Below are 26,797 nucleotides of genomic sequence, written 5' to 3'. Positions count from 1 at the left end.
GTACCTTGCGCTCACCTTGATCACAGCATTGATTGCACTGGAATTATTTGTTCACTGGCCTATTTCCCCCACTAGACCATATATTTTAAGGGGAGGAACAATACCTTAGTCATCCTATGCCTGGCTCCCTGAACAATAAAACGCACAGCGAATGACATGTTATATATCTGGGATAGTATGGAGAAGTTATCCTTCAAGTTTACTTTTTAAGTTGGATTGCTGACTGAACATATGATTTGGAAATAGCATCTCAAAAGCACAACTGAAAAATCATTTCATAAAAGTATCTATTCAGATACCATTAGCAGTGATGGCAAGAAGGAAAAAAAAGATGTCTTCAATTTCCTGGGGCTACTATCCTCTTTCAGGTGGTCATTACTCCTCCCAGCCCCCTCAGCTTCACTGAGGTGTGACTAGCAAATAAAAACTGTATATACTCAGACTGTAGAATGTGAGTTTTTTAAAAGGTATACAACATGATGATTACCTCTCTGTGTGTGCGTATGGCGGGTAAGAATACAAGACATCTTCTCAGCGAGTTTCAAGTATAAGTGAAGTATCATGAACTTTAATCACAAAGCTGTACATCAGGGCTCCAGAACTTACTCATCTTAAAGCAGAAAGTGTGTCCTTTGGAACAAAATCTCCCCATTCCCCTTGCCCCCTAGCCTTGGTGACCACTGTTCTACTCTCTGGTTTCTATCAGTTTGGCTTTTTAGATTCCACACATAAGTGAGATCACTGCAGTATTTGTCTTTCTGTGCCTGGCTTATTTCACTTAGCATAATGTCTTCTGCGTTAGGATATTGCTAACTGTCATAGCACAGTGATAAATTTCCACAGGACCATGCTGATGAAGAGGCTCCCATGAAATCATAATTGATTAAATCAACTTAGTTATGTAATCTAATAGTCTTTCTTTTCCCCATCCAGCACAAATACCAAAAAAAAAGAAACATTGATAGAAGAAATCAAGGAGCTCTAGCATAGAAGGGGATTCTGCTTCTCACCTTCTTCTTTTTCCCATTCAACGCAGCGGTTGGCAAGCACCTGGAAGGCTGCCCAGGCCATGGTGGCCACCTTCTGCTTCTTGGTTTGTTTCTCACTGGAGCTGGACTCAGTCTGACTGCTCAAGCTGCATAGTCGATCCATGAGCTGAACAAGGCCACTCCGCACCAGGCACTTCTCTTCACTCCTGGCCAGGCAGAAAGGGTTGATTGAAAGAAACATAACTGACCAGCTCTTAGGAACTTCTCACTTAAGATCCAGGTTATCAAAAGGCCGTAAAACACGTCAACATAGTCCTCTATTTACAACTTAGGATGCCACCATGTAAAACTCAACACAGAAATTTTTAGAATGACTTCCTTCATAAATACTGAATTTCAAGTTCTGGTTAGTTCATATAGGATAGCAAAGTAAAAATCAATGGAATCAACACAAGGTTATCATAATAGAAAAAAATTCCATTATTTTATCATAAGGGGATTTAAAGACTGACTTCATGAATGCTTGACATCTTCAAACTCTTAATCAAGTAATGAAGAAAGGAAATGTGCAAAGGCAAAAAGTTTTGCCCAATATAATAAGTAACTTCCTAGGGACCTTTTCTTTCCTTCAAACTTCTCCATTTTGACAATGTAACATAATTTCTAATGGGGATCCACCTTTGATCATGTAGGAACTCAACAATAAGAATTTACATAGTAACTTTAGGTGTTTGTCAGGTGATAGGCTCATTTAATCAGAGTGATAGTGTCACTGGATAATCAAAACCAAAAAATCCTTTAAAAAAATATTTTTAATAAATAAAAATATTTCTATTTAATTGATGACATTGTGGTATAACTTACATACACTATAAAGCATTTCTCTGCTTACCTGGTGTAAGGTATAGTACACAAGAGTCCAATGCTATTTGCACACGCGATAGGGTAACGTGCGCACAAAGACACCACAGAGGTCATGGTCTCACCGAAGGCTTCCTGGACCTGCTCGACCATCCCACCACAGGTCAGTTCTTCAATTCTAGGAAACAGAACCAAAGCTCAGGCTTCCTCAACCGTGTCAAGAACAGCAATAGTGAACACGAAAGCAGGAGAGGCCTTCTGAGAAACACAAAAGTGTATAGATGAATCCAGAACTGAAGGAACCTTGGAGACTGGTGTTTCCCAAAGTGCTGGACCACAGAAGGCTGTTGGGCAGGATTCCTAAGAGTGCCTCAGAGACAACGGCCACACTCTAGGATGCTCTGGGAAATCCTAGGTTAGGTAAAGGTAAGCAGGGTTCCTCACTCCAGGACAACTCAAGGCGTTAAAGTCCTTCATATCTCTCAGAGCAGGAGAATGGTACCCAGCATTTCCCAAATTTATTTAATAATGAAACCATTCATTTGAGACAGGCCTGCCTCATCCCATGCAGTACTGAATACTGTAAATGCAATTGTACTAATGAGAAAACCAAGACACAAATACATTAGCTAAGTGTCCTTTGCAAGTTCACACTCCAATTATTAGCAGAATATGAGAATCCAGTTGGGAAATAAGACTTTCCCAATGTAAAAACACAACCTGGGATAGATTCTACAGCAATTAATTTTAGTTGAAAACTGGAACTATTGAATTTATCTACAAAGATACGCAACATAATATTGCTTATAATAGTGAAATAAACAAAAACTATGATTTAAAAATAGGAAATTGGCTTAATAAAGGTTCAAGGATATGATACAATGCTATATAAGCACTAAAAACATTATAGGAGATCACTAAGGTTAGAATAAAGACTGAACAAATATGCTAAAACATTAATGGGTTTTATTTTAAAACGCTGGATTTACAGGTGATTTTTATCTTGTACTTTGGGGATTTTCTGCACTTTTTAAAATGTCTGACATCTGGTGTTAATAATGTCATGAGGGAAATGTAATGTAATGAGGGGAAAAGGAATAATGCTGCCAGTGTTACAGAGAAACTTCTGGAAGTGAACTGTGGTACTCATTAGTGTAACTCACTATGCCTTCCGGGAACCGCTGTGGTCGGGTGGGCATGTGACTAGTCTGGCCAATGAGCCAGAGCTCTGACAAGGGGCCTGACAGCTTTCCAAGATGGTTGTCCCCTCCTCTGTCCCAAGCTCTCTGTAATTACCAGGAGCCAAGATAGACTTGTGAGGGACATGAGCAAAAACTAAAATTTAGTTTTTTAAGCTACTGAGATTTTGGGAGTTGTTTGTTTCCAAAGAATAACCTGGCTTTTCCTGATCGACACAAAAATTTCTTAAGACAGTCATGTTAGCTCTTAGTTCACATTTCCCTCCAGCTATTGCTTCTGCTTCTTGGCCAGAGTTCCTGAGAGCTGTCAGGAGGCACAAGCAGCCTCCAGCAGTTGCAGTCCAGTCTTTGCAGAGAATGCTTTTTCTATTTCTATCTAAGTACCTTTGAAGCCCAGTCGGGCATTAGTATAGAAAAACTCCTCACAAATAAGTTATAAACCCTTCCTCAAAGTTAATATCTACAATTATGTTATTAGAAATTTGACCCAATAAAAATAAGCACAAAGTATACAAAAATATAGGTATATAAGGTTGTTGCCTGCAGCACTATTGTTAATAGAAAAGCAAAACAAAACAGGAAGAAGAAAGGAGGGATGAAAGAACAGATGGAGAGTGAAAGAGAGAATGAATGAACCCATGTGTTCATCAGCAGCTGAAGAGTTAAATAAATGTAGCATATAATAGAGCTCTGTGAAGGTCTTAAAAGCTATAAAGCAGAGCTATACATATTAACATGAAAAGATACAGATGTCCAAAATATATTGAGGAAAACAACTGATTACAATAAGGCACGTGAAATATAATCTGAAGAGTTAAAAAAAATCACACACAAACACTTAAGCATACAAGGAAAATGAAATAGCTATTTACGTGTGTATAGTTGATGAAACAAGCTCTTAATAGTGAAATTTAGAAAAGGAAGGTAAGGAGAATTTACTTTTTGTTACATGTGCTGAATTTTTAAATTATATCCTGTACCATTTTTAGAAACATATATTATTTTAGGGGAAAACACTAGCAAACACCATGATCTAACATTTGGACCCAAGAGGAATCTTTGGAACGGCCTTTGCCCATTCCAGACAGGACAGGATAAACTAACAGAAACAACTGACCTGGGTCCTCCCTGAAGGACCATTGTCACTGGACCCACAAGGTGTGTCACTCCCCCGACTCGCACGGCAGCCGTCAGCAACTCCCGCATGTGCACCAGCGCCTGCTTGCGGGTGTTTCCCCGCCGCCATCTTGTCTGTGCGGCCAGAAGAAAGCTGCTGCTGGACACCTGAACACGTGAGAAGGAAGTACACCTGACTCCTGCGGTCACAGCACCTCTCATGCTACTCAGCTACTTGGCAAAACATGATGTACAGGGACATCCACAGCGGTCCAGCGGCTGGAGCTCCGAGTTCACAGTGCAGGGGACCCGGGCTCAATTCCTGGTCGGGGAACTAGATCCCACATGCCACAATTAAGACCCAGCATGCTCAAACAAATGAACATTACAGAACAAACAAAAAACATGGACGTACAGCTTGGTCAGGGTTGGTGCCGATGAAAGCAAACAGCTGCCCCAGCAGGACGCTGTAGGTGGGCTTGTCCCTGCTGTCCTCTATGGCCAATGACTGCAGGAGTGTGAAGGAGCTGCTGCGGTGGCTGGTCACGTGGCGCCGCCTGCGGCCAAACAAGAGACCCGCTCAGGGAGTGTGTTGTGGTGAAGGTGCGTGGCAGCATGTGCCGATCCGACCTTGGCCCTCAGCTATTTACCTCTGATTTGCTCTAGTAAATTCCAAATCTTCATTACCGATCATTTCCAGGTCAGAAGGAGCCGACATGCTGCGAAGGAAAACAGGCTGCCGCACAGCATGAGAGATCACCTTTGTTTCAGAGGCTGATTTACAAGCTGGAACAGAAAGGAAGAAGAAGGTTGACGTATCTGCTATCCTATTTGTAAGAATGACACAGGACAGCAGAAACCAACAAGGAACCACCAAACTAAGAGTACCTTCGTTTTCCAGGAAATTGGCCCCCAAACCAGCCAGTACAATGCATAGATGATTTTTAGGCCAATTTTTAAAAGGTTTCAACCTCAAATACCAAGGTTAAAAATTACTTCAGCTTGAAAAACCACATTCTTTTTATTAAATTGAGTTTCCAAAGAAAACCTGAAAAATTCATTTAATTTCATAAACTAACAGTGTTAACTTTATGTTTTTATTTATTTCAGCCAGGCCATGTGGCTGGTGGGATCTTAGTTCCCTAACCAGGGATTAAACCAGGGTCCTCAGGAGGGAAAGCTAGGAGTCCTAACCACGGGACTGCCAGGGAATTCCCATTGTTAACTTTAATATAAGGATTCTAAAAATCAAGAGAGGACAGAGAAAATAGCCTCTGGAAGCAAATAATCTTAATTCAAATAAATGCAAATCATTTTTTTTTCAGAGATGGCCTTTGATTCCCCCTTTGATCCTGGATTTACTTTGCTGACTTACTGCCATTTGGTGAAACCTCTGCTTTGATCACAGCTGGTGTGACTAAATATTACACTTTTCCAAGAATCTGACTGGCCTTTCCTATAAGACATACGGCTCCTATCCAGGAAATAGGTGTTTTGTAAAAGAATACTTTAATGGAAGCAGACAAAACTGCATGTGCTGATCAGCTAAGAAAAAAGATGTCAAGAAAGTTGAGGTCATTTTGAATCTGTCTTAAGAACAGTTAGATAGCTTCAATTAAAAAAAATTATAATTTTTGAAGATATTATCTCTTAGGAAACTACTGGTTCATCATCTCTGGTGCCAAGAGCCTCTTGGAAAGCACCACTAGCCTTACTGAGTGGGAAACTTTTGGGGGGGCCTTTAATGAACTCAGGCTAACACAGCCCTCTGGCCGTGGCACAGCAGATCACGTGGCATGTGATCATTATCTCATGTCTGGAAAGCTTTCCCTGATGTTCTCAGGGAGGGAAACCCTATTACTGAGATCAGAAACCTAGGAGTCATCCTAGACTTCTCTCCCTAGTGAGAAGAGCCCTCGGTAGTCAGCTGGGATGAAAACAAGTTCACTTGTTCCATAGTGTCCATCGGGCAATGGGGCTAGACGACATGGAGTCTTTCGTTTAAGAACATGTTTACGACTTATTCTCTTGAGTGAGAGAAATGCAAACTCAGTTTCAAGAGGAAAATATGATGCAGTACAGGATTCACAAAGTTGACTAATTATATGTTGCTATGAAAATGATAATCTATAATCTGAAAGTGAGGCTCACTGGATTATAAAAATATATGTCACTGCGCTCCTTAGATGCTCCCCCAAAACTAAACAAGGCAGGTGACAAGGCACCCCCCAATGCTCAGATGACTCACAAAGCACCACATGACTTCAGTGGAAAGTATTTCTTGGCTGGAAAAAGTAAAAAGCAAAATAACATTGAAATTTCCTTTTTTCCCTTTCTACAAGTACACAAGAGTTATTTTCTTTCTTCTTTTTTTTTAAATAACTAGTATATGTTTTATGAACAGACTAGCACAGAGAGCCTTGTGGGGCTTGCTGTCAGCAGTACCCGGTGTTTCCGCGGGGGTCCCTGAGATGCTTCTCGTGAGGCCAGACTGGGCCGCAATGGTGACGTGCAGCAACAGCTCGGCTCGGTTCATTAGACTCTTCACTAACGTCTTCGTTTTAGCCAGTGGGTGCGAGGGTTTCTGAATAAGAGAATTCACTTCTTGTAGGAACTTCTCCCTATAAAGAAAGACTGATGTGCATTTAGTCGTCCTCTGGTTTACCAAAACCAAAGTGTTTAATCACAGAGGGTATGAGAAGACAGAGGAGAAATGAAATGGAAGTAACCTGACAAACATTGCCCGCCTTCTCCCTGCCCCTCCAAGGAAGGCAGTGCTTTAACTGTGGCCAGTTTTAGTTCCTCTTGCCCAGTTTTAGATGCCTATATGCTAACTCCTGAAGGTTAAAATCATAATTTCCAAATACCAAAGAAGTTCCAACTCTAAAATATTTAGTGAACGCATAATATTTTTTAAAATATCTGTTAAGAGATGCGATCTTTGCATTTTGAGCATCAAAGTGATAAATTAGCTTTACACAGTTACTAACATCACTAACCTCAGAGATAGCACCATGTTTTCAAGATCATTTCCATCAAAGGAGACTTCCTTCATTGAACACAAAAGTTCTAGTTCTTTCATTTTGTTCTAAAGAAGGAAAAATCAAGAAAAGATGGTATGCAGGATCTGCAAAAACCAAATTTTACTGTACGTGTTACAAGAAACAGAAAACTTAAGGGACAAAAACCCACCTTTGGTCCATGTTTCTACACCAGAAGCACATTTATAAGTTACTACTTGATATTTTAATGATTAAAAATGGCATTGACTACTTTCCAGGGATTTCTTTATTGCTTATAACTCTTGTCTTTTTTTAAAAAGGCTTGAAAGCAGAATTTGACAATGATAATAACTGCTCTATAAAACTATTAATCAGTTGAATAATTTGAGTAACTGACTCTTTGTATCACTGACATGTTAATCTAATCAACTTTATTTAACCTTTTTTAGAGATTGGGTACATTTTGAGGTATGCAACATTTTAAGAATGACATTTTTTAAATTTCCACATACAGTATACATCATTGTATTGGGCTGGCCAAAAAGTTCGTTTGGGTTTTCTAAAAGAGGTTACAGAAAAACCTGAGCAAAATTTTTGGCCGACCCAATATGACAAACAGCAATGCCCAGTGATGAGTCATACAACTTGCTCACCTCGTTAAAATGATAATCATAGAAGAAAGGCATGTTGTTCTCCAGTTTCCCCTGCATGGCATCATCAACTTCACTCTGCCATTTCTGCTCCAATTCTGCAACACTCTGACATATTAAAATAGAAAACAACGTGAAACTAGATGCAAAATAAGGAATCTGTGACTTTAGAAATTTTAGTCACAATAACTTTTTAAAATTCAGACACTTCTTTTTCTACTATGTTAGTTCCTGTTACAGAATACAGTCATTCAATATTTTTTCTCTCTTTTTCAGATCACTTTTTAAACATCGTTAAATTTTTAGAAAAGACATCATTTTCAAAAGTTATGAGACATCTAAATGCTTTTAACTTTCACTTACCTGCAGCTGTCTCTCCATGGCATTGAGTTTCTTAAATGTCTCTCCCATGATTTTACACAGTAAATCATATTCCTCAGCATGTTCTTCTTGATACTGGAAATTTATTAGGGACTGCAGTGCATCAACTAAGTTCAAGTGCTTAATAACACATGATACCACCATTTCCTCCATCACATCTGGCTGAATTACTTCTCTGTGATCACAAGGGAAACTAGTCAGATACGTGCCGTGCTCTAGGTGTACCAACACCGTATTTTTATAGATGGAAGAATGTCACTTTAAGTATGTTAAGTATCCACCACATGATCTTTAGTACAATAAAGTGGCATGAACATGATGATGGCTTTCATAACAAGATGGCAATAACTTAACAGGTAAAACTGACACTGGCCAATGAAGCTGAAAATCCAAATTAAACAGACTTGATTTTCTACTATTTGTAAAATTTTGAGCTGGAGTTATATTAAAGTTGGAATAGATCTAATGCTAATAAAAGATTTTCGGCACCATTTATCTGCCAATTCATTTTATGCAGTATTATGGTTCATAGTATTTTAGGCATATGGATGTTAGGCTGAAAACAATGGTGCTTTTGTATTTTTTTCACATTAAATTTCATCTATTCTTTAAATTTTTCTCTCTGAAATGGCCAATCTTGCCTCGGAAGGCAGAACAGAGGCCTGCAAAGCAGACTTGACTTTAAGCAAGAATACCACAAAGACATTTGTCACTGTGACACCTCATATTCTAAAGACCTTTAGCATCTCTCTGGGCATTGAAAACAAATAAATGCCTGCAGACTCCATGGAAACCATGATGACTACCATGACTCCTTAAAGTAGAAGGTTGAACTACCTGAGAAAAACCTAGAACTCATCAAGTGTTAGCCTGTATCAAAATCATATGGAAAACTTGGGCCCCATTCTTCAAAGGTTCTGATTTAGTAGGTGTGAAATGGGGCTAAAGAACTAACAAGTTCTCAAGTGATACTAATGCTGCTGACTGAGAGCCCACACTTTGAAGCCTGTTGACCGGGAATACCACTTGGGGTACTCCCCACAATACCTGGTTAACATTCATTAAGTACATGTAAAATTAAAGGTTCAAGAATGTCACTAATAGTACAATGGTTAACACTCCACGCTTCCAATGCAGGGGGCACAGGTTTGATCCCTGCTTGGGGAACAAAGATCCTGCATGCCAGTTGGTAGGGCAAAGATAAAATAAAAATAAATGAAAGATTAATTTGCTAGACTACAAAAAGAAATGCATCCCCTTCACTTGTTTAAACATTTTTTCATTTTGGGAAAATAAAATGCTATACAGCAACGTACTTTATACTTGGTCTAAACTGTGGTCTAGCACGCCCAGAAATTTCCCTGAGCTTTATCATGATTCCTGGAGGCAGCCTGATCCGGGGCAGGTCAAAGTAGTTTCCAACAGGAGGCACGAGGACATCAGATGGGTAAGTGAACTCTCTGTCTTCCTCAATGGTCAGAGGCAGCGGAGATGGGCTTGGAGTAAGGGCAGGGGAGATCACACCGTTGGCCTCTACCTGCCACTGGCACCTGAGCATAAAGAAAAGAGATTCTTCACCTCCTCCTCTGTCTGGAAAATTACTTAACATTTGCAGATATATTAAGCACATGAAGGATCACACTATGTGCTAAGAACTTATTCATCAAACCTCCTCCAGAGGCTTAAGAAAAATGAACATTACATGAAACCCCATCTTTGGGACTCTGCCTGCTCCCAACATTATGCAAACTTTTAAATATATAGAAAAGTTGAAGGAAATATATGGTTAATACGCAAATACACACAGCTGACATTCTAGAATAAGCATTTTGCTCTGTTTGGTTTATTATCCATCTGCCCATCCTTTTGGGGATCCTTTAATTTAATTATACAATATTTGGGTTGGAGAAAGGTTTATACAGTTCAAGGCTGCAATTTCACATTTAGTACAGGAAGGACCACAAGGCACTTTGGTGTAATTTTCATCTTATTTCTTAGACACAGAGATACCCACAGGATTGGCAGGCAGTAGGCCCAATCAGCTGGGAAATGTACTAAAAGCAGTTTTTCACATAAAGTCCTCTTTCCTTTGTGAGCAAAACCAGTCTGATTTGAAGTCTTTGTTACCTTTGTAAAAGTTTGGACCGCAACAGCTCCTGACAGGTTTCTTCTTCTTTGGTAATTTCTGGTCCGTTGTATAAGATTCTTAACATGGAACAAGCTAACACAGATAGACCTAAAGCCAGGTCTACCAGAAAGGGTAAGCCTCCTGACACATCCTCCGAAGACTCCTACAATGCAGACAGGGCAAACCGCACTGGTCAGTTACACGGCGGAGCATGTCACCTGCGCTGCATCACGCTGCACTGTCCCCAACCACGAGGGCTCACAGAGCAGCGTCAAGTATCATTGCTACGGGACACAGAGACAGCACCCAACACCATGAGGAGACAGATGGTGGCTCTGGAATGACCACAGAGTGAAGTCTCCACAATTCTGGAGAGAGAAGAGCCGATAAGACTCCACATTAGATACAGCACAAAACACATGCGAGATTTTTTGGACGGCTTCCTCTCTGCTGAACTATCCAGGCATAAAGCACTGTCGTGTTTTGCCACCTCCATCCTGTGCCTGAACGAAGATGCTGTCAATGATTACACTGAATTCATTCAATAACTATTCACTGAGTGCCTAGTGTGTACCAGCCATTGTGCTAGGTGCCTGAGGGAAAGCAGAGAACAAAATGAAGATGCCTGCCCTCATGGAGCTTACATTCTAGAAGATAATCCCACTCTAGAGAGTCTTGGCTTGGTTAAACTTAAGCAACCTCCCAGTGCTAAAATGCGTTACACAAATCAGTCAACTAGAGGGGTTAGGAGAACTCTTACTACTCTCTCTTCCTCTCTTTTTCCATGTGGGAGAAGAATTTATTTAAATAGATTCCTGGGAGGAAAGTAACTGGCACTATTAAAACGAGTAGATTTAAACTATATACAGAGTGTAACATGAGTAAATAAGCACAGACAGATCTAGACCGGCAAGAAAAGCCTTTGGGAACTGAATAAAAAGAATCCAATTCTACTGCTTTGAAAACCAGAATCCAAGTGCTTACTTCCATCAGGTGTTCAGTCTTCCTCACCCTCTGGAGAGACGCGAGCGGCAGACCACCTCTCCAGGCTTTGAAGCTGGGCCCCTAACAAGGGATTCTTTCTGTGGTGCTACACTGACTTTAGGTCTTAGCTAGTTTTAGTCCATGAAACTATAACTTCTGTTAATGGTCTTACTACAGCCAAGTGGAAGAGAAGGATGAAACAGTAGCTCATATTCTGCCCTGTTTCCAAGGCAAATATGATGTACGTAACCAAGGCACACAGGAAAAAGTACATTCTGCCCACAGCAGTGGTTAGGTTCAAATACCTGAGCGCGAACTGTGCAAGCAAAGCCCCACATAGCCTTATCGGGAGTGTTGTGTTCACGGCCACTTCTCATTTCAAAGGAGAAGGTGACTGTATCTCCTTCCACCTTAAAATTTAAGGGGGGAAAATGCACTTTAAAAACAAAACACACAATTTGCAAGAGAGCAATGAATTTTAGAGATTTACTTTCGAAAAGGACCACAGCAATATTTCACTCCTTTCCTCACTTGCTTTTCGATTCAAATTCCATCCCCTCTCAGCTGGAAACCAACCTTTCAGCTGTCTTTCCTGACCAGGGAGCTTTGGGAATGAGGCATCTGTGAAATGGGCCACAATTGCCCAATGGTGGGACCAGAGTAAAGATCAAATCTTGAGCCTAACTTCAATAAACTCCCCAGATTTCTGCGCTTTCTGCCTTCCCCTCTCCACTATTACCACCTTACTTGTGCCAATAAGGTGGGCAAACAGACAATGTCTTGAAGAACACAGAAAGAGTGCTGAAAGACCATGCTCTGTGTTGTAGAACCAACAACGTGAGTAAGAGACAAAACGTAGGAAATCAGAAAACAATTCAGTCTTGTGCTAATCTGATCTGGCTGCATCTGGGCTACCCATCTGGAGGTAACTTGCTGTCTTGTGGCTGAATTAAAGCAGGTATGTAATGTATTTGAGATAAAGGCTATGGGAACAGACTCTGGAGAGGTCTGCAGGTCTCAATCGGCATTTCCGTTCATATTTATATTCTAGGTAGACATACTTCAAGTTGAAGCACACATTACAAAGCATGGCTCCAATCTCATCAGTTTGAGAATGGATCATTGTTTTTGCTCTCAAGTCCCTAGTTCATTTGAAAACATTGATTTCATATTTTAAAAAGGCAATAGCCCTGTGGTTCTAGGACACCCCTCATGAGGGAGTCTAGACAACAAGTGAGCGGGAAGAACTAGCCGTCCTTTCCATGGCCAGGGAAAAGATGCTCCACCTCAGCCCATGGAGTGACCTATGGAAAAGATCCAAGTTCTGGAGTGGATAGGGGTCTGATGTCTTATAAATGAAAGGAAGCTCATTCTAGTGAGTTTAAGGCCTATCCAAGACCCCCACCTCAATAAAAGTCCCCATGGCAAATTTTCTCTAGAGTTACAGTTAATCCTTGGGCCCATGAGGAATGCAAGGTCATTTTCTTTTCTAGAAAGTGAATGTGCCTGAATACCATACCTTTACCAAGTCTTTCGGCCAACCAGTTCCTAAGACACTACGGCTGCCATATCCCAGTGTATTGCCTCCATACTCAGCAACCTTCCTACTGTTTGTGTTAGGCCCCGCGTATATCACCAACTTCAAAACAGAAAATATACTGTTAGACTGTAAAAGAAAAACAAAAACAACATCTACAAATAAAAAGGCTGCAAAAAAATGTTTGTTTAAAAACACATTTATAACCAGGCACTGGGGTCATTATAACTAATATTTCCTGATTTTTTTTCTTTAGGTACAACTGATACTGGTTTAGATGCAATCAGCCATTGGTATTTACAGGGTAGCCTCAGAGTAGTAACAAATATTAGCATGATTTAACTGGCTTGGGGACCTCACATTAAAATAAGTTATACTCAGCTACTATACATATTTTTTTAAAATCTGTTTTAATTCTAAGTAAGGAGATATAGCCTATTAATGACAGCTATAGTTTGCCCCTTAAATCCTCCCCCAAATTAATAAAATGAGCAAATACAGATGGTAAGATGGTTATAGCTAACATAACAACAAAAGTCAAAAAAATTTAATGAGTGAATATTTTAAAAGATGCAACAAATTGAAAATAAGCCATGTATTCTTAGAATGTTGCTTAATGGTATAAAAAGAAAATGACACAAATTTGGGTCAGAAAAGGGGCTGCTTCTTCTTGGGTCAGTTTTCATGTATCAGTATTTTTCTTCAATAAAAGTCATTCATTTATACACAGTTAACAAACTTTCTATTAATAACATGCAGGAAAAACATTTAGAGGTCATTTGGCATTCAAATACTTTCATAGGAAGAAGGCTCTGGCTTCTGTAAATACCAAATTCTATCTTGTAACGTGTACTCTGACCAGCACTGAGTTCAGTTCAGATCTGAAAGCTGCATTTTAAGCCCTAGATGCTTCATCACTTTGTGATTTCCTACCCTTCTGCACCTTTGGGGGACACCAGCCATGGACCACTGGAAAAGTAAGCGTTACTTTTATCCATGTAGTAAGCCTCCCTGAGCCTCCATTTTAACACTAATGTCTACAGCAGGTGGAGGTTAGCTTACATCAGAAGATGCAAGTTACTATTTTTTTTAAAAGAAGAAACAAAATGACACCAGCGAAAACGGTAACATCTTCCATTTCCATTTTAAATAGTTATTAAATGAATGTAGGAAATAGGGGTAGCTACTGCCAGGAGCTATGAAGTGGGATAGACTGATGCCAGGAGATATATTTTTTGGAAAATCCACTAAAGAATTTTCTAATTTCTCTTGCTTCCAGCTAAGGTGAGTTTGAGGGGCAAGTCTTAAACCCCTTTAGACATCTGGGAATCATCACTATCCTAGAAGATAAGGGGGGAAAGAGGATACTATAATTTGCCCAGTAATGTGTTTCACCATCTCAGTATTTACAGTTAACAAGTTCTCTATTTTTAACCTAAAACCCTCCCTTCAAGGCATTTAAGATCATTTGCCCTTATACAGTTCACAGAAAAAGACAACAGATAATTAACAATTCACATAAAAAAAACCCTGTGTGCATACAACACTATCAGACAATCCTTCAGCTGTACCTGTATGTTACATGTCACAATTTTATTAGCCTTTCCACATAAGTTCAACAGAATGGTTTGCAATGCAACAATTAGAGACAAAGGAAAATACTTCAACCCCTAAAATGATTTCTTTTACTTACTATTGTTAAGCCACTAGGTTAAAAACTATAATTCCTCAAACTACGTGGGCTCTGAGGTAAGGGCAAAGAAGAACAAATAATTTAAATAAATATAAACCAGGTCCTAGGCACATCTGAAGCCCTTCTATAAAAAGCCACCTTCTCCCAAAAGATACATGAGAAGCCCCAAGAACTGGGCAGCGAGACCTTTTGAAGTGAATGGACACTCACATCCACAGGAATCCCAAGCACAGAGGAGAGGGAAGGTAAGAGGTGAACAGCATGCAGCACTTTTGAAAGCTTACAAAAGTCCACTTTCAACATGTCATTAAAACACTGCTCTTGGACTGCAGAGGTGCTGGCTCTGACTCTGCCAGTCACTACCCTCTAAGGCGTTATCTTAGAAAGTTCTCCCTAAGAGATCTCTGCAGACAGAAATAAGTCAAGAATGGTGACCAGCAGCAAAGAAAAATAAGAAGCATCTAAAGAAAACAGCTTATTAGAGTTGAAACCAACACTAAAGCAGTTCTTGCTTACTTTGTCATAGTCATATTGCGAAGAGCATCTGCTATCAAATCTAAGGTACAGGCAGCGAGCTCCGGGGATGTGGACAGTTTCTTTAAATTTATAGTTGTCTCTGACAGGGTGGACTGTTTCCACAGTCTTCCCAGCAGCCCATGGAGCAGGAATCTTTAAACCAGTGAGAAATCCTGGCTCCTCCTTCTCTTCCAGCATTCTAAAACCAGACAAAGAGAAAGCAACGGAGCTTAACAGAAAGGGAAGGAAAAGGTATACACAGTAAAATACGAAAGGTTAAGAAATTTTGCTTCAATTTTCTACAATATGCAGTACGACAACACTGTAACCAAAAACAAACAAACAAAAAACCTTTTATTTATTATTGGCCGCACTGCACTGTGTGGCATGTAGGATCTAGTTCCCCGACCAGGAATCAAACCTAGGCCCACCGTGCAGTGTAAGTGCAGAGTCTTAGCCACTGGACCACCACGTAAGTCCCCAGAAATGTTTTTTAAACTCCTATATTTAAGGTTATTTTTCCTTTGTTAGACAATATATTTGCATTCCCCCCCTCCCTTTTTTTTCAAGGGAGAAGGCGAATTCATACCCAGAAGACGACCACCTTGCCAACTCTCATTTAAAATTCCTCAGGGGAAAAAAAAAAAGATACTGTAAAGGGCCTTTAAGACTGGCTACTTTCCAAAAAAAAAGACTGGCTACTTTCCAAATCGCACAGGAAGGGTCCTGCAAAGTCTCCTCTTGTTGATAACTAAAATGCCAACTGTTAAAAACCCCATGAGTCTACATGACTACTTTTGCTATAATTTCTACTAAGGAAAAGTGCCTTTGAAGGTCCTCGTCTCTATTGTAATTCAACTCTCAGGGTCTTCACAGCCCAAGTTTGTATCATGGAATGCAAACTCCTATACCCTAAACTCAGCTGTTGTGGAATTCTCTTTTTCTGTTTCAGCTTTGTGCTATCCAATGTGGGGGGTTACTTTGTCAAGTGTGGCCATTTAAATTGAATCTAAATGAAACACAATTAAAATTCAGTTTCTTGGCCACACTGGCCACTCAGAAAGAGGTCAATAACAGCAGGTGGCCACGGGTGACAGCACTGAACAGAGATACAGACTTTTATCGCCACAGAAAGCTCAACTGGATAGCATGCTGCTCTAGACAAACCAGGAAGTCCTTCGTTTCTGATCAGTGTTCTTAAAGACAGCTTTAGTGAGAAGTAATTGACATATAATAGATAGCACATATTTAAAGTGTACATTTTGATAAGCTTAGCCTTCTGTATACACCTTTGAAGTCTCCTCCTTCCTCATGGGAATCCTGGTGGTCACTTCTTCATTTTCTTTCACTGGAAATTAGTTTGTATTTTGTATCTTATATAAGTAGAATCATAGTTTGTACTTCTTAAGAGGGCTCTGACTTTTTCACTCAGCCTAAGTATTCTAAGACTCACCTGTGTTGTTGAAAATATCAGTGGTTCATTCATTTTTATTGCTGAATAGGATTCCACTACACAGATACACCACAGTGTGTTACCCTTTCACTTGTTGATGGACATTTGGACTTGTTTCTTATTTTGGACTATTCTAACTAAAGCTGTTGTGTGAACCTTCACACACAAGTCTCTGTAAGAATCTGTGCCTTCTTTTCTTTTGTGTACATACCTAGAAGTGGAATAGCTGGATCGCATGGTAGATATATTTTTACTTTTTAAGAAACTGTCAAGCTGTACATTTCCATCATTAGTATATGAAAATTTTTCAGTTTTGAACTAATCTCTTGATCTGCAGGGAAATTTATTCTAACCTGTTCCTATAATCTCCAAAGCCATTCTCTTAATGATCTGTAAAGGTTTGGCCCTGAAGTCTCTGTCTTTTCCCAGTTAAAAAAATCAGAAAGGGAGTACTACAAAGGGAGTAGGCGGCTTTCACCAGAGGAAACCATGGCCGAGGTTCTGCAGGAAGCAGTGCTCCTTACCTCTCATCCGGCAAAAGCCTGCCCTTCTGGTCTGATGCACCACATGGGGAACAGCTCACCTCAGCAAAAACCGGACACTGGGTTTTAAGCAGCAAAGCCGTCTGAAACACAAAAGCATCGTGTCCTAAAGCGCTTACATGTTCAGTTATCTGGATGGTGAAAGTGAAAGTTGCTCGGTCGTATCTGACTCTTTGCGACCCCATGGACTATACAGTCCATGGAATTCTCCAAGCCAGAATACTGGAGTGGGTAACCTTTCCCTTCTCCAGGGGATCTTCCCAACCCGGGGATTGAACCCAGGTCTCCTGCATTGCAGGCAGATTCTTTACCAGCTGAGCCACCAAGGAAGACCAAGAATACTGGAGTGGGTAGCCTATCCTTTCTCTAGCAGATCTTCCCGACCCAGGAATCAAACTGGTGTCTCCTGCATTGCAGGTGGATTCTTTACCAACTGAGCTATCAAAGACGCCCATCTGGATGGTACTAGAGCCAAACTTAGAATTCTCACTTAAGTCATCATTTCACAATCCCAGTCTGTTCTCTTTCACTAAGAAATGCTTTGCTACTTAGACCACTTAATATCATTTTAACTCTGGAACATATCATTTATATTCATTACCAATATCCAGCAAGGGCTCAGGAGACTAAATATAATGGAAGGATCTCAGTCGCACCATAGATAGCATTTTTACAGTTCACTGGCAATTAATATTTGTTAAATGAATGCAGTAAGTAATTTAGTCAAACTGTTTTCCCTAGTTGAACTGTTTACTAGTTTAACTTATTTTTATGACACAATGTTTTGCTTCATTGCACCTTTATTTCATTTTCTGCTCCCAAAGAGCAGTTCACTTTGGCACACCTTAGGAACATACCTGACTGGTATAGAGTACCAGCTGCACTAGCTGAGGCATCAGGGCGTCGGCCATGGTCAAAGTTTGTAAATTTGAATGCATCAGGGAAGTGAGTAACACTGGGAGAAGGTGACCAAGCATAGTAGCCTTAGTAACTTGTTCCAAGCCTTTTAACCTACAAAAGTTCAAGAAAACATACAGCTTCATCAATTCTCAGGCATGAGAAGAAGCCACTATCATTATTCTTTGACACATTCTCTTAAACTGCATCTCCTGGTACTAGCTAAGCATTTATTGTTCCAGCAATTCAGTCTACAAATTTCCCACCTCCCACGAGGGAGAGGGAAAGAACAGAAATCTAGTAATAGATTTTACCTTTGAACTGTGATTTTTTTTTCTGCCCTACCAAGTTTATATGGTGCATTTCATAGCACCTTCGAAGCAGTTTATAAATGGGTTCTAAAATGCAAACAGGTACTCTAGTTACCACCTGCAAGTTCCTTTGGCTCTGGGGCTGCAGGTTGAAGTGTTGCACTGAATCTCTGATAAGGACACAGGGAATGGCTACAACACTGACTCAGCTGCCTAAAGAAACTGATTCCCATGTGGGACAGAGGCAAGTAGATTTTTAAATTTGTCTTTAAAATCATGCTCTTCCCCCCGTCCCCTGTGTTTTATTGACATATAACTGACATCACTGTATAAATTTAAGATGTACAATATAATGATTTGATACATGTGTATATTGTGAAATGATTACCTAAAATCCTATTCTTAATAACTCATCCTCTGCTCGAAGAAAGAAGGTATGTGACTCACCCAAAGAAACATGTGGGGTATGTAAATTCTCTAAACTACTTAGGATGCTGGGGTTGGAACCAGAGACATCCCTCACATCTCCCCGGCTCTCGGCCTGTACGGGCTGTATGTCCTCCCCGGGCAGATCTGTTCCACGCGCCCACAGTGAACCGACATGTCCCAACAAGCCCCAGTGCAATGCCTTTCTGGATCATACTGTTGGCAGCTCTAGCCTGCCCACCTGCCCTCTGGGAGTGGGCAAGAAACAGGGACATGGGACAGACAGCATTACTGGAGAAAAAAGACACTGCAGGGCGCTGTTTCAGATCAGCATCTCAACAATGAAATAATCAAGAAACACAGGATGTAACTCATCTCTGACAAGAAACCATAGCAGAAATCTTAATGGGGAGGACTGAGAAAGAGCTTTAGTACTGGGAAAGAGAGGTTTACCCTCTGAATAGATCACTCTTGTATTTGGAGAAGTAAAATTGCAGTAAATTCTTGGGATATCGTGTCAGTGTCGTCTCTTGCAGAGCAGTTCTTTATCTGTGTCACTGAGTCACTGCCTCCTCTCTCAAGTATTCACCATGAGGAAACTAAGTGCACACAGCGCTGAGCGAGGCAATGAAAGGAAAGGCCCATGTGTCAGAGAGGACGGTGTCCACACCTTGTGGCCCTCAGATCATGGCTGCCAGCCCACTCCTCCCTAAAAGCACCATTAAAGATTTCAACTATGTTTGGCTTTGAAACACTTGCCATTCCAACCTGGTCTCACAAAAATGCCTAAGAATTAAGTGAGCATGTGGTAGTTCTATTCTAAAAGATTTCACTTTCATAAGCAAATTCTTCCTGAAGGGCAGCAGGCCACAGTTCACAACCCAAGTCCTCACCTCTGCTCCCGGTCGGGTATGTCACTATTTATGAGGGCAGTTGTGACCTGCTGTAGCATTTCCAACACTTCATCACATCCAGTCAGGATTTGGGTAGCAAGAGCCAAAATACTGACCTTTAACTCCTAGGTAGGAAACATCATACAATTATTTTTAAGCTCTGTGATGATGATACACTCACAATGACAACACGAAATGATGTATTTAATGATGCATTTCCAAATTAAATAGTGAAGTGTCCAGAGTAAGCCCAATGCAATAAGTTCTGCTAAGGATGGCAAGTAACAATCTGAGTTGGGAAGCTAAGGTCTGGAGTGCTGATAGAAATACGCAGTATTTCACGGGGAGCACACCGAGTCCCTGGGAGAAAAGGCGTTTCTCCCGTCCCCTCCAGCACAGGAGAGCTCCCGGTGACCAGCCCAGAAACTGTCCAGGTGGAAGAATGCCGTGGGCAGGATGAGGATAGCTAAAGAGAAAAACACAACAGCAAAAGGCGCATGGAGAGGCGGTGAATAAAATGAGACAAAAACACAACATTCTGAAACAGTGCAAGTGACCTTTTTACTTAACGTTTTAAACCATTACACTTGAAAACAGGCAAGTTTAAAAATTCAATGAAAGTAGCAGGCAGTTACAGGCTATTAAACATTAAGAATAACTATTAGAGAGTTCATGGGAGTACAAGTACTGAATAACGTGTTAAGAAACATTAGTTAAGATCATAGAAATGTTTAGTTGACAGTTATTTCCTATTAGGAAAAAAAATACAACCACTCTAACCCTTCAGGTGAAGTGCGTATCCTTTTTTTCCCCAGAATTCCTAGACAAGCCAGCCTATTCTGCTTTTACCAGGAGTATTTCCTTCCAGGAGTTCAGATTTGTAACATTTAGCCTTTCAAATAAAAGCACTGCTTTTTGCTGTTGGAATTTTCTGGGGTCTTTTGGGGGTATTGTTTAGACATTTTGATCATTAAGAGAAAGGCATTCTGAACTGACTACATGACATCCTGTCAGCCTTCATGGGCTGACTACTTGCGGGCTGTAGCGCATCCAGGCACTGCATAGGCCTCAGCTCTATTCCTCACGGCAGCCTCACAAGGGAGAGGCTTTGGCTCCTTTATACTGATTAGGAAATTAGAGCACTTTCATATTAAGTGTCATCAATTTAAGTGATTAATTCATGTATGTCTGCCTGTTTAAAAACTGATTACATAATGAGATAAAACCCATAAATATGAGCTAGCAGTGAACTCTTTTATATGTGTGTGTGTGTGTGTAAAAGGGTAAGAAAAGGGCAAACTATAGTGGTTTTTATCTTTAGCTATAGCTTTCTTGGTTAATTTTTCAGTGCGTTTTGTCAACATTTTAAAGAAAAATCAAGTTCTTATGGATTTCTCTAATTCTCCCACGAAGATGAAATTCTGAAGAACAATGCAAACAACAGCCTCAAGCATCTGTCAAGATTATAACAACCACAGCTATTAAAAAAAGAAATCTGTGGATTGCTATAAATTGTCACGTGGGAACAAATTATTGAGTTTACACAGAAGCTAACTTAAAAATAATTACCAAAAATGAAATGAACTATAGGTTCAGAAATTATTCAATATAAGGAGTATGAGAAAATTATCACCCTTTTAAAGTTATCTGAATCAAGAGAACACTATAAACCAGCCAAGATGTCAAAACTGTTTAAAATGTTATGCTCCCAGATTCATTTATCTATATTTATTACATATACAAACATATATTTAAACTTCTCAGGTGCATATGAGATCAGTTGTTAAGTGCCAATTCTTAAAAACAGATGAAAATAAAGCCACAAAAAGACTGACAGGAGCTCATGGATGACACACTATGGGAGTGTCACAAATATGGTAACCACCGTGCAATGACATAAAAATCTATGAGATGAGTGACCTAATATTACCTCACACAAAAATATAGGCCACACGGTGAACTCTGACATCATCATAGACAGAAATTTAGCCAGTTAAGCTGTGCTTTTACACATTGGGTAGAAAGCATCGTTAGAATAAAGCTCGGTGTTTACCTGTACCTTCAATGTCTCTCCCTGCAAGGAGTTGTCACTGTCATCATTCTCATCAGGCTTAATCAAAATAGTGTTACTGAGAAGGTGGTTCTGAACTGCCATCAGATAGCGCAGGCAGGAGGATGCGGCCTTTAATACAAATAAGGGCATTTAAATGATCTAAACTGTACTGAAAGAAGGGCTCACGTTTTTAAAAGATTTTGATAAGGGAAGCAAAAGAGAAAGTACAGAAAACAGACCAAGTTAGCTTCTCAGGTGACTTATTTCAATACATTTATCATAACGTTCTGCCCTCTGCTATACACTGCTCACTAATCACTCTGATACTTGAACTTCTGCCTCTTAATAAGTAATTCCTCTTCCCCCATCTACCCCTCGCATGCATCTCTGTGACAGAAGACTCTACCCAAACCCTTAAAAGAATCTTTTGGTTCTTATCAGTCTCTGTAAACCACTGCTGGTTTAGAAAACAATGCTAAATTAAAAATTAATAGAAGGAAAATCCCCAGTATTTTATACAAAATCAAAACATCCAAATTCAGTCTAACAATTTATTGCATTAAGATATTTAAGCTGGAGGAATAAAGTCTTTGGAGAAAGTAAGTGGATTTGTCTAGTTCTACATTTCTAAGACAAGCACAGCTGTTCATTGACTTTCATCAATTAAGTCTATCCTTGAAAAGCATGTGTATAAGTATGTGTGTACACACATACTTTAAAATGGTAAAATGAAAACAAGGACACTTGATATAATTTTGCTTTCATTAAACACATTTTTACTTACAGGCACAGTTGAAAGGAGTTTTTGAAAATCATCTTTAGAGACAGTTTGGCACTTGGTGATTAAGATACAGGATTCTCGTACAACAATCTTCAGAATGTAGTGTAAAAGTTCATCATTGAGTCTTTAAAATGTAGGAAAAATGTAACAATAAGATACCGATGGCTAATAAAAGGATAAAACTTATACAATCAGTACAAGATGACAAATAGCAGATACAAAAGATTCATTGGCTCTGTAAGTGAATCATCTTACTTAGTAATGATGCTAACAACTAGATATACTGTCTAAATTAAATTTATGGAAACACAATGGTACTCAAGGACCTAGTTCAAGTATTCTATAAATAGCAGAAACACACCTTCCTCTACTCACCAGCTTTAGCCACACCTCCCAGCCTCTCACAGACCAGCAATTAGATGATGCCCTTTACCAAAATTTCCTAAATAAGCTCCACCTGTTACTTCTGCTAAGTACCCTTTTTGCCAGGCTCAAGCTATTTCACTCATAAAACTGAAATGTGCTATTATCATTTATTAGGGCAACTGTGGGATTTTTTAATCTTTCAGTTGATCCACAGTTTAGACTTAACATGCTAGTTATAGCAAAAGATATTACAGGAGACTCAAGATGATCAAACACATTTAAGTGTAAATTAATTACTGAGGAAAACACTAAGAAAAGGCTAGCAGTGAATCACATCACATCACCTGTAATGATCCTCCTCCTCGCTGCCGAATCGGTTGTTTTGAAGTTGTTCAGCTAAATTAGTGAGGATCACATCCCGCAGCTGGGAGAGGCCACTGTTTCTCTCTCCTAGCACAGAACAAAGCTCCATAAACTATCTTAACAACCATGCTTAGAAAACTGATACTATTTTTTTTTAAGTTTGTAAATGAGAAGACTGTTGACAACTGAGGGGCACCAGGCATATGTACCAAGACAAACAGCAGCAAAAACTATATCACAACCAATCAGACCTTCTTTAACCAGCAAATCCTGATTAAAGTGGAGTTACTGTCTTGATATTTCATGAAGTGTGATTTCTAATTCTTTAAACTAATGTTGCTTATAAATGCAGAGTGTCCTTAACAAGGTGAGTTTTGTTGCTGTCATTGAGTCTAACTTTAAAAGTTGAGTTTTAATGTGTGGGGGAATAACTGGCTTAGAAATCCCAAGAAATCATTATCTTTAACGTTCTTTGCACATCTACAGCCAGGTACATTATGCTATACAGTGGGGCTAGAAAGAGGTTTACAAAGCTTGACAATATATAGAATATGGTTTCTGCTTTCAGTCTCGTTTAAGTGTTGGCATATGTGCACTTTTTAAAATAATACTAATAGATATGAAGAAAAAAATAAAATTCAGTCATTTCCTTAGGGACAAAAAAAGGATGGTTTTTCAAGGGTAATTAAAGGATAATTCTCACCTTCTGTTAAGACCAGCTTAAGTAAGTTATTGATTTCAGTTTCACCTGGGTACAAGATATTTAAACCAGAGCTGAAATGACAGAAAAGTTGAAAAGTTTTTAAACACATGTTCTAGAATATCCAAACTCTAAGTTTTAAAATTTTTATTAAAGATGCCATTCTGAGTACAGTTTCACCACTAAAAAGGCAGTTGAACCTAAATTTACTGTTGTGATTCAGCCCAATGACCTTCTTGATAAACAGGATCCCACTGCTCATATTCGTGAATTACCAAAATGAAAACTTATCTGAGGCTAGATGCTGAACCAGTTAAAGAGAACTGAGTTATACAAAATCACTGTAGTGAAGCCAGCTAGATGTAGATTGTGGCAGAAAATCATTTGAGAAGTAACTGGCAGGGCAAAGACTAGAATCCAGGTCTGCCTGATGCCAAAGCCTGTTTCCTTTTTTATTTATTTGGCTGCGTGGGACTCAGTTGCAGCATGTAAACTCATAGCTGTAGCATGTGGGATCTAGTTCCCCAATCACGGATCAAACCTGGGCCCCCTGCACTGGGAGTGCAAAGTGTTAGCCACTGGACCACCAGAGAAGTCCCCCAAAGCCTGTTTCATAACCACCTTGCCACACTTTGACCCAAATGAGAAGAACACCTATTTGCAAACCACCAAAATATCTACTTATAGGGACTGTTTTTTTCTTTTGCTGTTTTAAGATCCATCATACATGAGGAACGTCTGAGTCCCTGAGGTCCTGACTATGGGATGGGGGAGGAGACATGGGAGGCTACCAGCCTAGAGGGACAATTACAATGAAGCACAGAAGAAGCCTTTGGTAGAGAGCACTAAGAAAATCATGTGCTGATTACCTGATGGCAAGGCAGACCTCCTTCTGAATTTCAGGGCAAATTTGATCTTTGGGTGCCATCAACAACTGCCAAAGAAGCAATCCTGACCGTCGAATGATGTCTCGATTCCTTTCAGTTTGTGGGCTGAAGAAAAATTTAAACACCACCTACAGAAACAGAAGGGGTATATCTGAAAATGCTAATTCTACTGGGAATAAAATTATCCCTATGAAGAAAGAACATGCTGGTTATTCTTATGAATAAATACCCAGGTATATTTTTAAACACAATCTCTTCTATTGTGTAATGGTATAATTAAATATTTTACATATATTAATTGCAATGAGCTACATATAGCAGTATTCCATTAACTGCAATGCAATGAGTATGATGGTTATTCTAATTACAGGATTAGAACGTGGTTAAGTTGCAAAACAGGAATGTTATAACATTTTTCTCCTGGTAGAAATTAGCTGACGGAAGCCAGAGTCTGTGTTTCTTTTTCCCTATTTCAATTATCTCAAAACAGTATATTTACCTGAAAGACAACAAGAATGCAGCGTATAATACAGGTGTCTCCATTAACCATGGCCTTCTCCATAATGTCACAAATACTGCTAAGATGGTGTGCTTCAATGGGATGCTGTTTGCCCAAGACACTTGTGATTGGAAGATTGGGGTTGGTAGCAAGAAGATTGAGTTGATGTATGCACATCGCACCAACGTGGTGCAATAATTGGTTTATAACCTCATTCGTGGTTATAGCCTCTTCTGGAAGATGAAAAGGAAAGTCTGTGAGGAAAGACATCTCTGTGGGTGGTCACCACAGAACATACCTCTCACTTACAAAAGGTACACGCACACTGGAAGAGACTAATTTGGCTCCAATCTCTGCCACTACTGCTGGAGAACTCTCTTCCTTGCCACAGAGTGCTGGGGTGAAAACACTTGGGAATTTCCATTTTAAAAAAAAGCGTCAATAGCTACCACTTCTTGAGCTCTTTCTATATGCTAGACAATTGGCTGAATGCTTTACATGCATTACCTTATAATATTGCTATCAACTGTGATTATTTTAGCCCTGTTTTGTAGAGAAGTGACTCAAGAATCAGAGTCAGTAACTCACCTGACGTCACACAGAAACTAATGGTAGAGTTGGGATGTGAATTCAGGCCATTTCAGCTTAGATTCCATGCTGGTAACTCTTCTAGAAAAATCTCTATTCACCTATATTCAACTTTGCTGATTATTTTTCTGACCATCTCGAATTTGCTATTGAACCATTCTAGTAATTTTTTTTTCTTAGTCACTGAACTCTTCAAATCCAGAATTTCCAACTAGTTTTTTTTTAATAAACTCTTTGTTGAAATTCTCTATTTGTTTATAATTATGATCATTATCCTTTCCTTTAGTCTTTTAAACATGGTTTTCTTTAGTCCTCTGAATTTATTTATAAAGGCTGCTTTAAAGTCTTCATCTGCTAAATCTAATATCTGAGTTTTGCCTGCAGTGTTTAGCTACTGGTTTCTCTGCTCACTTTTTAAAAAATTCTTTCTATTTTACTATTTCTTTTCTTTCATTTGTTTATTTTTATTATTCTCATTTTTCTTTTTAAAGCTATCTTCCTAGTGGTAGGTAGGAAGTAACCTCGTCTGAGTCACAGGTTGTGCTCAAACACCCTGAGCTAGTACAACTTCCACCCTGGATGGATCCATGTTTTATGAGGGAAGGACAAAGTTTAGGCAGTTTTAAAGTCTTCCATGGTTTTCACCTTCTGCTGGACCCTCTCAAATTTCTGCATGTGTATGAAGGCTCATTTTCAGCCAGGCCTATGTGAACAGCTTGGGCCTTCTCTGGCTTCTTCAGATGTTTGGGGGAGCTTATGAAGGTCTTTTTGTAGCTTTCTCATTACCCAAATCTCACCAGTAAATTTCTGGCTAGTTTGCTGGTTTGCTGCTTGCCCTAACCAGGACCACAACCTCAGGCTAGTTAAGCCACTGGTTGTCTCTGTTTGCCACCAAGACCACTACTATTATTGACACTGCTGCTGAGCATGAATTTTTTCCATGCTCCACTCCAAATCAGTTAGCCCCTTCTGGCAGCAAAGC

At 39.7% G+C, this 26,797-nt stretch overlaps 1 protein-coding gene across 1 annotated transcript in view; it reads right to left on the bottom strand.

Moving 5' to 3' along the window:
- HECTD4 (HECT domain E3 ubiquitin protein ligase 4) overlaps positions 1-26,797 on the bottom strand; it is a 167,503-nt gene that overhangs the window by 56,546 nt on the left and 84,160 nt on the right. Inside the window, exons 12-34 of the mRNA XM_052654305.1 lie at positions 25,228-25,460; positions 24,711-24,856; positions 23,845-23,915; positions 23,123-23,228; positions 22,416-22,536; positions 21,632-21,760; positions 19,579-19,703; positions 17,909-18,062; positions 17,034-17,134; positions 15,057-15,255; positions 12,830-12,976; positions 11,616-11,720; positions 10,326-10,489; positions 9,515-9,748; positions 8,181-8,373; positions 7,821-7,925; positions 7,165-7,253; positions 6,611-6,786; positions 4,816-4,951; positions 4,581-4,722; positions 4,167-4,333; positions 1,882-2,028; positions 1,011-1,195 (exon numbers count right to left, since the gene is read on the bottom strand). Of these exons, the coding sequence (XP_052510265.1) occupies positions 1,011-1,195; positions 1,882-2,028; positions 4,167-4,333; positions 4,581-4,722; positions 4,816-4,951; positions 6,611-6,786; positions 7,165-7,253; positions 7,821-7,925; positions 8,181-8,373; positions 9,515-9,748; positions 10,326-10,489; positions 11,616-11,720; positions 12,830-12,976; positions 15,057-15,255; positions 17,034-17,134; positions 17,909-18,062; positions 19,579-19,703; positions 21,632-21,760; positions 22,416-22,536; positions 23,123-23,228; positions 23,845-23,915; positions 24,711-24,856; positions 25,228-25,460 (3,375 nt within the window). The remainder of the gene's footprint in view (positions 1-1,010; positions 1,196-1,881; positions 2,029-4,166; positions 4,334-4,580; positions 4,723-4,815; positions 4,952-6,610; positions 6,787-7,164; positions 7,254-7,820; positions 7,926-8,180; positions 8,374-9,514; positions 9,749-10,325; positions 10,490-11,615; positions 11,721-12,829; positions 12,977-15,056; positions 15,256-17,033; positions 17,135-17,908; positions 18,063-19,578; positions 19,704-21,631; positions 21,761-22,415; positions 22,537-23,122; positions 23,229-23,844; positions 23,916-24,710; positions 24,857-25,227; positions 25,461-26,797) is intronic.

The sequence above is a fragment of the Budorcas taxicolor genome, chromosome 17 (assembly GCF_023091745.1).
Source record: "Budorcas taxicolor isolate Tak-1 chromosome 17, Takin1.1, whole genome shotgun sequence".
Classification (NCBI taxonomy): Eukaryota; Metazoa; Chordata; class Mammalia; order Artiodactyla; family Bovidae; genus Budorcas; species Budorcas taxicolor.
This window is presented reverse-complemented; position numbering and strand designations above follow the sequence as displayed.